The sequence below is a fragment of the Talpa europaea genome (assembly GCF_964194135.1).
Source record: "Talpa europaea genome assembly, chromosome: 6".
In the NCBI taxonomy this organism is placed as follows: Eukaryota; Metazoa; Chordata; class Mammalia; order Eulipotyphla; family Talpidae; genus Talpa; species Talpa europaea.
The window spans coordinates 13,750,549-13,763,197 of record NC_140072.1 but is presented as its reverse complement, the minus strand read 5'-3'; the positions used below and the strand labels follow the sequence as shown (position 1 = coordinate 13,763,197).

The 12,649-nt window shown below is 39.0% G+C and overlaps 1 protein-coding gene across 1 annotated transcript in view; it reads right to left on the bottom strand.

The window, feature by feature from the left end:
• Positions 1-8,088: 8,088 nt before the first annotated feature.
• RAB10 (RAB10, member RAS oncogene family) overlaps positions 8,089-12,649 on the bottom strand; it is a gene marked incomplete at both ends in the record, with an annotated part of 65,417 nt that continues 60,856 nt past the window's right edge. The window contains 3 exons of the mRNA XM_084234663.1: positions 8,089-8,172; positions 11,842-11,943; positions 12,301-12,390. Of these exons, the coding sequence (XP_084090789.1) occupies positions 8,089-8,172; positions 11,842-11,943; positions 12,301-12,390 (276 nt within the window). The remainder of the gene's footprint in view (positions 8,173-11,841; positions 11,944-12,300; positions 12,391-12,649) is intronic.

Sequence of the window (12,649 nt, the reverse complement as noted above, 5' to 3'; positions counted from 1 at the left end):
CAGCTTCTGAAACAGCTTCTGTGGTCCTGGAGCTCCTGAGCCACCCGCTATGTCTAAACGCAAACAACCCTTTATGGTTAAATATAATACAAATTAAAAACCCCCAGGGATACATCTGACCTCTGAACTGCCCAAACCCTGGGTAAAAGAACTGTTTACCTTTATACCAAGGAGGTTGGGAGAGGCGCCCAGATCCGCACATGGCGGGTGTCCAGGCCCAGACTTCGAGGAGCCGGTGTTGTGAGACCTAAAGTTCTTCCGAGGCGCCTAAACAGAAAGGCCCGTGTGCAGGGCCTCCACGCGTGCTAAGCGTGCCCGTGACAGGAGCGGGCGTGTGCTCCTTCTCGAGGAACCGAAGATGGTTGTGACAGTGTTGAAGGCACAAAGCTAAATAAAAAATGAAGCTCTTTTTGATTAACAAAAAAATTCGAAGGAAAAAAGCCACATGAAACAAAAGTGCTGAGTAATGAACTGTGACCCCCGTGAACAACATCCAAGCCAGCGGAGCGGGTTTTGCTACCCCCGAAATTCACCAGGTGCCCCTATAACTCCTCCCTCCGTGAAGAATATCCTCAATAATCATTTCCTTAACTATATTTTTTGCACATTACTTCGCATTATGGTTTAGTTTTGTCTTATTCTTTTCCTTCCGATCTTTTGTTAGTTCACAATCTTCCTCTCCCCCTCCTGTTGCTGAAGAGGAGACTGGATCAACTGACCAGCCTGCATTTGCTGGTGTATGTTTTGCTGATTAACATGGTCCTCTGTGCTCAGACTTCCTGGAAATTGGTAGCTGGATCTAGACCAGAGGTTTGACCTCACTGTGGTTTGATTTTTTTTTTTCTTTGCAGGTGGCATAATAGGAGTATTGTGATCAGGAGGCACATAACTATCTGGAAAGCCCTAGTTTCTTGAATCTCGCTTGGCGATGCTGGTGGTCACTGACCAATCCTGGATGCACGAATTCATCAGGCATTGCAAAATAGTCAAGTTCTATCATTTTCGTTTATATGTTGAAATACTCCTCTATAAACCTCACCTCATTTACTATTGTTGGTGAGGAAAAAAGACTTTCTCTCCCATTAGGTGTAGGTTTGGGGACATGCTAAGATGTCATTCTCTCAGAAATGTCTCTCTGCGCTTCCTCATCCCCTATTAAGAGGCTACATATGCCCCAAATTTTAGGGAGCATGTTCTTTTGTGAACTGCCAGATATTTAGTGACTATAAATCCGCTTTTCTCTTGCTCATGGGAGGGGGAGAGAAAGGGCACTTAGAAGACTTTTTTTGCAAGATAAATGGACCTTTAGATAGAAGATAATTTTGTGTCATTGTGTCTGGATGATACACAAATCTCCCCAAGAAGAGTTTAGAATATCTCCTTGGGTTCTTTTAGAAGGTTCTAGTTTTGGGCTAAGAGATTTCAGGAACTCAAATGCCTCCAGCTCATAATGACTTTTATTCCCGAGAGAAGCCACTAAACTTTTGAGTTCCCCTGTGGTATATAGTCTGCATGGAGAAGACCAGATACATTCTTGATTTTTCAATTTGCCAGCGAGAGGGCAGGGGAGGGAGAATGAGGTTTCAGACATCCTCAGTGGCCAAGGAGGGGTGTGTTTGGGTGTGTGGCACTAGAAACTTGGGGATTTCACCATATTTGATGTGTTCAGCTGCCCTCACCTGCCCTCCGTGGTCCCTTCAAGTTGGCCCCCAAGACCTATGGAAATTGAGCGTTTCTTAATTTCTTAGATTTTGAGAATTTCTCTGATACTGCTAGTTCCACCCAAAATGTGGAATCTACCATTTCTTCAAGAAACCCTGGTTTCTTTCAGCAGAAAGGGCCTTTCTTATGGCCCATGCTGCTGGTTTTCATTGAGCCGAGTGAATCCCCGCACGCACTGGCACTAGGAAGGTGTAGATTCTTTGAGTTGCAGCCACTGCAAATCAAGTTGACTCCCAGAGCCTTCAAGTGTCCATGGTTATTTTGGATTTTCTACATCCAGCTGATGGCCTGTTGCTATTATGCAGCTCATGCTTCTGTCAGCAGTGTGGCCCCGCCTGTTTGGATTTGGGGCTTCGCTGGGTACCTGTGCTATGTACAGTCTTGTTACGACTTCAAATCCAAGTTTTGAAAGCTTGTTTTGGACAAAGTCGTTGGTAGTTTGAAGCTGTTTTGAGTCACTGGGTTTGTTGAAATTGGGTATCAGGCCTCCATGGAACTCTGGCTCCTAGGGCTTATCATTAGCGAGCAAAGCAGCTTAGAACTATAGACAAGGGGAACCCTGGGATCATATTCTAGAAGCACAGAAGTTGTACGAGGTTTTTGCTGGATGTAATCTCGGAGATTTCTTAGCGCAGTGTCTGGGGCCTAGCAGACCTGGCGGTCAAGGGGACGAGGACACGGTAGTGGGGACTAAGACAAATATCGTCTCTAGGAACCCTTCTAGCTCATCTTACCTAAACTCCTAGTCCTGATGAAGACATCCGGATTTATGTCTACGGTGTTCACGTGATGGGCTTTTAAAATATTAAAACCCAAGAGGCTTGACCTGCAACCCAAGTGTGTTCAGTGTGGGCGACGCTACGCTTTGCTGATCTAAACAGCTCTGTGAAGATCTTGAGACACTTGCTGCTGCTGCGCCAGCGACGCTTCGTCAACAGTGGTGGTAAACCCTGCAGCCTTCTCAGAAGAGACCAGACTTCTGTTTCTGCCTTAGGCTACTCCGTGCAGTTGGTGGATGTAAGACATGTAACGGTACCTTAAATAAATATCCTCTACTGCTTAAATGTTGGATTTTGCTGTTTGTAGCTAAGAACCAAAACTGACATGGAAGGGAGTTAGGAAAGCAAAGGGGTGGTGGGAGCATGATGGTGCTGCCTGACCCATTGGGGGCCTCTCGCCAGGTGAGTGGACTGTGTAGCCCTTTGGTGAGTTGAGTCTGAACAGGCGAGGTCTGGCGAAGGGCCCCTCATTGCTGGGTTAGGTCCCCTCACCTTTTTCCTACAAGTAGATGGTGAAAAACTGAACCTTGACAGGTTCTCACTGTGGGCAAGAGGAGACCGGAGATTCTAGAGCAGGAGAGGGGCAATGGATTCACCTTCTGATCTATGCAAGATGGACAGGGGGTGGGTGAGTGAGATAGACACCAGGTGGTGGGTTAGGAGGTACAAGGACCAAGAGCAGAGGGTGCGACTTGGAGACAGGAGATGGAAGGACACGGAACAGCACTAGGTGACAGCAGGGAAGAATCATCAGCAGATAAGGCCTCAAAGCTGGTGATTAGAAAAGAAAGAAGGCACAGAAAAGAATATTAATGTAACCTCCCACGAGTCACCCGGAGTTTAAACTAAATGAGCGCCCATCACAGGAATTCTTCAAATGCTCTTCAAAAATCTATTTCCTGGGTAAGTTAAATGGCATGTTGGGAGGGAAACAGCTTAGCCTGTGTTGGTTAAAAGGAGGGATGAGTGGCGAGTCCAAGTGTCCGTGTTGCCTCAGCTATGGGGACGGACTTGCATCCGCGAGCTCCCTGGAGGAAGCGCCTCTCCTTCCGCATCTTCACCGCATTGGGTAGCTTCATTCCAACATCTGCCTTCAAAACCTCCTGTGATCCACAATGTGATACGTAAGCGGCTCTAAGGGCATGCTTCAGGCACCGAGGAAGAGGCGCAAAGGGCCTCACCCCTGAGTCCTATCACTTACAAAGTCTTATCAACCCTGCGACCTGCACTCTTGATGTCTAAAGCAAATGGACCTTTCTCATTTACACTAAAACTCTGCACTTCAACCTCACACGAGAGATTTTAATCTTGACTACTCTCTATCTCCAGTCAAAAGATCCATTGAGGGCCTCCCCGGTGGCGCAGCGGTTGAGCGCTGGGCTGTGAAGCTGCCCGCAGCTTCTGCAGCGCCGGTTCGATCCCCGGCTGCTCCCCGGCCACTGGAGAAGAGCCCCACATGGCGCGCAGACCTCTCCTGCCGCCCGCTGCTCCCCTCAGCAGTGTATTTCGTCAGTCTGCCTGCTCTGCTCTCCGCTCTGGCTCTGGTGCATTCTCTCACCCTCCCGTGCTTCTGACTGTACCCAGTGCTTGTATAAATAAATAAATAAAAATTAAAAAAAAAATTAGCAAGGTGGTGAGAGGTACGAGATGTTTAAAGCAAAAATATAAACTCAGCTATGTACGTTCAAGGACATTACTCTATTAGAGTGAACCAAGGCCAGGCATAATGGCTGCATTAACCAGATAAGGCCATGCAGCATGCTTTGGCACATTTATTAGCCCCATTTATAATCATCACAACCAAACATCAGGATGTTATCCTGAGAAACTGACACGGTGAAGAGAGAATGTTGGTGTTGGGCTTGATTTCAAAATCCAACTCTAGCACTAACTTGCTGTGCAACTTTTGAGTAGGTTCATCAGTCTAAGACAGCTTATTTTGTAAAACTTGACCAGGTTGACAACATAACCCAAAGAACCTAGAACCCAGTAGGCAAGACTTAATTAACGTATTTGCCTGAACCCTAAGTTCACATTCCCCTCTGCCATCAGTTTAGTGGGGTTTTCAGGCCCCAATGCAGTAATATCTTATTACATCTCCAGAAACCTTGTTTCTTCTCTTACAACCCATCTAGTCTGGTTTTCCTCAGACACTGCTCTCATCACTCTTGGCCCATCAGTACTCTCCAGGCCTACTGTACTGTCCAGTTTGACTTCTGGTTTTTCCTTTAACTAAAAACCTTGCTTGCAATTTGCTGTGGACCCTTCTTAAGATACAACTCTCTTTGCCCTAGCTAATAAATCTGTGTAGTTAAGAAGCAATTCATGTTATCTTCTCCCTCAAAAAGCCACCCCAACTATTCTCACCAACTAAACTTGTTTCTCTACTAATATAACACAAACTCTGGATCACAACTATTTGGTTCTTGGACATCCCTAGGAGATAACTGCTTTTGCTTTCTAAATTAGAGCAATTTAAAGGCAGAAACCATGCCCTATTTTCCTATACCAATCCCAAAAACAGCGAGAGGCCCCAACCTAGACACAGAAAACAAAAATATTCCAGGTTGTTCTTATACACACTGTATATGATCAAACTTCTATATAGCACCCTTCCAGAAGAGGTGATCTTGTCATCAAATATTTATTTTATTGACTAATAAAGGCCTTAATACAGGATCAAACATTTCTTTAAACAATACTACATAAAAAACAAAGCTGTCACTTGTGGTTTACAAAAAAAGTAGAAAACACTTTTTCAGGTCAGAGGACAGACACTGGTAACAAGGACTCCTCCTCCACTGTGGCAAGCCTAGAGCAAGGTGCCCAGAGAAGCATCTAACTTCAGGTGTAGTTAGCCTAAGGCACATTCAAGTACTGTTGGCTGGGAGTGACTAGGATATTGCAGTTTCTTTTGACACAAGAATGATTGTGCTTTAGCGTCTTAAAGATAATTCTATTTATGTAGTTTCTTACCAAAGACAGTTCTTGAAATGGTCTCCCCGGTTTTCCCTAGGTTGAGAAAATTACTTTCCATCCATTTATGTCCCTCTTAATATTGTTTGCAATTCTGAATTATTTTCAGAATTCTCAATCTTCAACTCCGTAAATAAATGAAAACCAAGCCACACAGTTGGAAATCAAGTTTTGTTTTTATATGAACAGAAGTAGACCATCTAGAAATATTTCAGTTTATTTAAATTGTTAAGTAGAATATGAAACCGAATTTGTAGCTAGTACCAGAGTATGGACTTAACTGTTTGGTGTTTAATGAGAACAGCTTCTACACAGGATCCCAAGAGACTTACAGAAAAAGGGGCAAAGCCCTAATATTAAGCAAATAAAACTCATGTTTCAAACAGGTTATACAAAAATTGATTTATACTCCATTTCCCTTTTTTTGATATTTAGAAAGTGCAGATTTAACAAAAGGTAGCCACATCCTTTCTATGTACAATGCCGAATATAATAACGCAAAAACTGTCAGTCTGTTATCCAAAAATCCCAGTGTTTAGCTCTCAGACCTTAAGTCACTGAATCGAGTAAGGATTAAAGAGGGTTAAAAATTAAAAAAAAGCTACTGCCACATTCCAGATAAAGGGAAGCAACAATAACATTAAAATTAATCTAACAACAGGTTTAACCTAAAACTTCAAGAAGCTTTTAACATTTCATTATTATTTTTAGTGGAAAATTAGGGATTATTTGGCAATGCTGCTTTTACTAGTAAACAATGATAAAGTCAAGTGACGGAAAAAACCTAACAACAACCACCAGTGAGGCATAAAAAATTGTTTTTAGGGCACTATCTGAAAAATGTATGGATGCTCATACAGATACATCCCTGTGTTGTTTATGTGAGCCAAGAGGCATTAAAATGCTACCCACGACACAGAAAGACTTTTCAATGGAAGCTGCTGTCCTAAACTCAGCCTCTGCTAGAAATGAATCATGCTATTCACAATTATTTCAACAAAGGTATCATCTTAGGATGCTAGCAGCATAGCAAACTTAACTTACCCTATCCTAATGATAAGCAATGAAGCAAAACTAGAAAAATGAAGTGGGGGTGGGGGTGGGGAGAGACAAGGTCAGAGATAAGCTAAGGGAGTTTTTATCATTATATGAAAAGTATTTTTTGCCCTTGATCCAAATCCATGGTAATAAGACATTTTCCAAAAGGATGTGAAGACAGGACTTACAATTATGAATGTTCTAAAGTACTTCTAAACCTTAAGGTAAGGACAACTTAACACTGAAAAAGTGTTCTTCAAAGGCCAAATCTCAAGACATTTGGCAAACGTGTTAATAAATTTCACTCCTCCTTCCTGCCTTTTGTAAAACCACCTTTACTGGGCTACCAAATTGCTAAGAGGAGTTGCCAAAATGGAGACTACTCAAATTTAGGTTAAGATATGTATTCTAGGAAAGTGAATAGGCTATACACCTAAATTAGAAAGAAAAACCACAACACCCTCCAAACACAGTGCATGCAATTAACTCTTCCATTTCATAAACTCAATGGATAGACACCAAGAGAACAAAAAGGGAAGAGGAGGAACATGACGTAAAACAGCAAATGAAGTAATCTGGGACAGAAGTTTTAGGGGAAAGAGAAAATGAGGTGAGGGTAAACACCGTTAACTGACATTCGGTAATAGGCAGTTAGAATTTATCTTTCTGTTCACTTAAGCAAGTTAAGTCAGTGCTTTATGTTAAACTTGACAAACCTAATAGTAGTTTGCCCCTTTTGTTTTTAAATAACTCATACCATTGGGTGGTGGGGGAAGGAAAAGCAAATAAAGCAGCATGCAGGAAGATAAGACACAAGGAAACAGTGGCCAAGGAGAAGAAGCGGTGACAGGAATAGTTTCAAATATCAAGGCCACTTAAAATGAGAATCAGCAAACCAAAGCTATCATTTCTGCAATTGCCCTTTGTCCTCAATTAACTACTTTGAAAATTACAGCCAAGCGAACCACAAACATTTTAATGGTTTATGTTTGGATGATATGTCTCCTGCACATGCTTCCACCAAAACAAATAAAAGGAAAAACCAAAAGAAGTTCCTTTCCACATAAGGCACAGGACAAAATTAACCCAATTTACATATTCAAGGCGAAATGAGTGTTTCCTGGCTTTTGTTTGTTTCTTTTGCTATCACATGTCTATAGATTATAGGGACTCAAGCACATTATCCATGACAGAAAATTTCACTGTTGTACAAAATAAAATTGTTAATTCTAACTTTTATTCTTATACAATTTGCAGAATAGAGTTGAAATGATTGCTATAGGTTTTAATGTTGATAAGAATTGGACTATAATACAACTGAAATGCAGTGGTGAGCTGAGCAAGTACATTTAAAAATGAAGTCACAGACATGATTTTTCTTTACATTTTTTTGTTTGAAGAAAATTATAAAGTCAGCAAGCAGTCACAGATGAAAGAACAAATAAGATGAACTGGAGAGTTAAGATGAGGAACAAAAATATCTGTTTAGAGTTAAAAATGGACAGAGTGGTTTATTTTGCAGCAAGAAGAGAAAACAGGGTGGTGGATGGCAACTGATGGAACGGGAGAACGCTCAGCAACATTTGCTCTTCCAGCCTGTCACGCCTCCTCCACTGCTGATATCTACATTTTCACTGTTGGGTTCTTTTACAGGGGTCTGGAACAAACACACAAGGAAATATTGCTGTGGATAAATCAAGATTCAACAGAAATACTCTCATACAAGTTAATTTACTAAACCAAGTGCAATTACAGTCACATGAGATAGGTTTTCTCCCCCATGCAAAATAAAGATTGGGAGGCTTTATTTTTAATCTTCATTTTGCCTATACTTCCTCAAGCTGAAATGTAGAGAGGCCTTCTTCTGACTCCTGACTTTTTAGTAAATCTCTGCTGTAATTCTTCTGAATAAAGGCTTATTATCTCCTATCCCTAGGCAGTGGGTATTTAGTACTTAAAAAGCATTATTAAGCATGTGGATAAAACCAATGTTGTTGGGTCATGTCTAACCCTGCCCTTGTTTAATTACTTGCATTTTTAGGCTAAAGCATGTATTACAGTACCATAGCTTTAAAAACACAATCTCAACTATGAGATACTATCATTAAGTGGAGGAACTATGATGGGACAAAATAAAAAGTTGTAGAATTTATGTTAAAAATAGATAAAGCAAAAAAAAATAAAAAAGATAGACACCAAAACACTAATAGTATTAATAGGTGGTAGGTTAACAAGATTTTGCTTCTTTGTATTATCTTTCATTTCTTCAACATTCTATATATAGTACTTTAAAAATCAGAGCAATATACTATTTTAAATGGATATCCTACACTATGTGCACAAAAGAATTATTTTTTTTAGGGATAGCTCACCTATAGTAAAGCATACAAATCTTAAGTGTGCTTGATGGATTTTTAGTAGACACTGTGAAACCCCCAAATCAAAATATAGATCATGACACAAAATAGAAGGCTCCTTTGCATCCTATTCCTGCTAAGTACCAACCTCCTAAAATATGGGATTCTTTTCACTGAATCCTAAAGTTCCAAGTTGTTTTCATTTTTTAAAATATTTATTTATTTATGCATACAAGAACTGGGGTATAAGGCAGAGTTGCGGGGGATGAGAAGATTCACCAGAGACAGAGTAGGGAGCAGAACAGGCAGATCTACTGGAATACACTGCTGAGGGGAGCAGTGGGAGAGGCAACAGAGGGCTGCTGTGCTATGTGGGTTGCTCCCTGGCTGGCTGGGGATCAAACTTGTGCTGCAGTGGCTAGTAATAGCTTGATAGCGCTGTCTTTATTAACCCCTGAGCCACCAGGGAGGCCCTCCAAGTTTGGTTTTTTTTTTAAAGATTTATTTTCATTTATGCATACAAGAATAGGGGTATAGGTTTTCCCCTTTTGATAACAAAGAATGTAGTTGGTGACAGGAGGGTCCTTCATCAGCAAACATGTTCTTTTTATCCGAGAATTTCATCTCTACTCTCAGAGTAAGGACAAGGCAGCCCTCCTCCTCTGTTAGTGAAGTCTTCCCTACCTATCTCCTCAACACCCTTGTCCCTAAATGCAGGATAAATATCTCTGGTATGTTCCATTATTCTTTATTTACGAACACATAAATTCTCCGTATGTGTGTTGTTAAATTTTGACCTTTTCTCTTACCAGTATGTCTGATATTAATTTGTTCATCTGTTCACCCTTAGAACCCAGATGGGAAGAGAAAATTTTTCCTAAACCCAGACATGTGTGTCATTAAAAAAAAAAAATGCTACCTCATATTTAGACCTGCCTGCCTCTAGACAGAGCCCTTTATTTATCAGTGCATTCATGTTTCTTAACCATTAATATAATAAGGAAGATCTACTTCACTGGGACACATTCATAAAAAATGTCAAGACAGGTGAGAAAATAAAGGAACACATTAGAGAAAAAAAAAATCACAAATTGAGAAGACCAAAAAGTTCACAAAGAGAAAAAAACAGAGAGAAGGGTGTTTTATGTTTTAGTAAGCATTGTGATAAATCCTGAGTATTGAATAATTTTTTCACCCTGACCCTCCAATCTCTGAATACAAAGTACTTTGTACTAATTTTTTAAAAAAAGTGTTTCTCTATTCCTGTTACTCTCTTCATCTGATTAAAAATATAAATTTCCTTCTCCTAGTTCACCTAGTAATTTTCTATTATATTTTTACTTATGTTTCTCATAGAAACATTTCAAATAAAAATGTATTTCCTCAAGGAATTCTTGTGAAAGAATATTAAAATTCTTTTGATTGTTTTAATAATTATAAAGAGAAACATGTTAACATTTCAAAAACAAAATGATATAAACGAGAGTCAGTGATTGATTCTGTCCCACATTCTTCTTCCCCTTTCTATCGCCACACCGCCTGCTTATAATACTCATTACTTAAGGTTGAGAATATATCCTTCCTGATCCAACCAAATACTTGTGTGGATGTGCATCCATGTGTGTTGAGTGTCACATAAACTGAAAAAAATCATACTACACATATTTTATCCTACTTTACACTTTACTTTTTATCACTCAGTATACTTTGGATAACCTTAATATTTATTTAATTGTTCAAAGTCTCTCTCATTCTCTGAAATTAAATGCAATTTTTTTGATCTGGCTGGATTCTAACACTAAAACATCTTCTAAGGAAGGCAGCAACTCCCTAAACATGACATGCAGGATGTTTGCAGCCCTGGAAGGTCTCAACTTTTATTTGGCAGTGGATACTAACATCAGTAACAGATGACTTTTTTCCATCTTCAACATTCAATCACAGTAGACAGATACATCCATTTCACTCTAAAAAAATTATGTTGCTTGATTTAATGATTTCATACAAGGAATTAATTACTTGAATGTAAATATCTTGTAACTGTGTAGAAATGTCACAGATTTACACTTAATATGCCACCTCTATTATAACTTATGCTTTAAAAAATTATGGGTTGGTTTTTAAGAAACTGATATTTCAAAAACAGTTACCATAAACAATTAATTTTTCTCTTATATAACTGCATCTCCTTTAGGACTTGTGTCAGATTTTCTTGATTTACATTTAAATATATAATATACTGGATACAGGTCATAAGCAAATCTGTATATCAAGTCATTTAGGACTTATAACCAAGTATGTGTATTCTACAGAAAATAAAAAAAGTTTCTAAATTTTGCTACATGTGACTTGTACTGCAAGTTTCACAATTCATAAATGAAACTCAGAAACCAATGTGAGGTTAAAATGAATGGTAATGTCAAATCTGGGGATGGACTAATTTTATTTATTCACTATACAATAATATGTGCCGAGAAATGCCAATATAGAAGATTGGTGATTCAGTAGCATACCTAATAGATTCACCTCTTAAGTTTAAACTAAATTAAAAAAAAATTATTTATGGGAATGAAGAGGGCAATGAGTACAAAAATAGATGCAAAACCCCACAATACCATGAAGTGACAAAAAGCTGGAGGAAAGGGCATGAAATTGAGGACTAGAAAGTTGAGTGTGGGAGCACAGAAAACTGCTACAATGGCTGGATCCTACATATTTCTAGATGTCTCTCTGTAATACCTCCTCTCTCCCACCCAGTTCATTATTTTAATTTGTAGAATCAACTATTGGTAATGAGTAAACTTTGAGGAACTCTACCTCTCAAAATCAGTTTTTTAAAATTGAAGTATGACTGACATATGACATTATAAACTCAGTGTTTGTATGAAACCCAGTACTTTAGTAAAGATGAGATATTCAACTCTGATACGCAGAAACCTTAGAGCATTTAAGTAAAAACAGAAATTTACCTTTCGAAGGATATCTTCAGCTAATGTGAGGAACGCCTTTTCAATGTTTATATTTGCTTTTGCACTAGTCTCAAAAAACCTAATACCATGCTCCCGTGCAATCTAAAATATCAAAAAATTAAAGAAAATGTTAATATTCTGAAGGCAGCATTCTCAGGTTATATAAAGCAAATACTATTTCAATGAGGTAAGTTTCAAATAAATGGTCAAGATCTTTCAGAAATAAGTAATAAAAGAATCCCTCTTTGTAGGTTAAAAATCTGTTTCCAAATTTGATTTTCCTACACCTACTGATATACACTGAAAAAATTCACTCAAACACTGTTGTTTCCAGTAGTGTTTAAAAGAACGATGTGAATAGTTAACTACACTCCTTTACCACTATTGTAAAAATTATTCAATACAAAAACAGCTTTATAAAGAAAGGGCAGCACATTAGTTTCACTGAAAGCTTTTTACCTGTTCTCCTTTTCCTTTAGGTACAACTCTTTTATCGTCCATATCACACTTGTTTCCTAGTAACATTCGTTCCACATCTTCATTGGCATGCTAAAATGGAATAAAATTTTAATTTTATACACTATCATGAATTATGACTAACTCTCTAAAAAATGACTATTTTTTCTCAATTTCATTTCTATAAAGTTTTGAAGCTGTCACCCTGAAATCACACCAAGCTAAAAGCCAACACAATTCCTAAATTACTGAGAAAAAGAAAAACAATTCCTAAGACTTATGTTGTCAAATATTATTTTCCCCCTTCAGGAGCCTGTCTAGTTTGTAGGTAAGTTCTCATCAAAAGAGATGA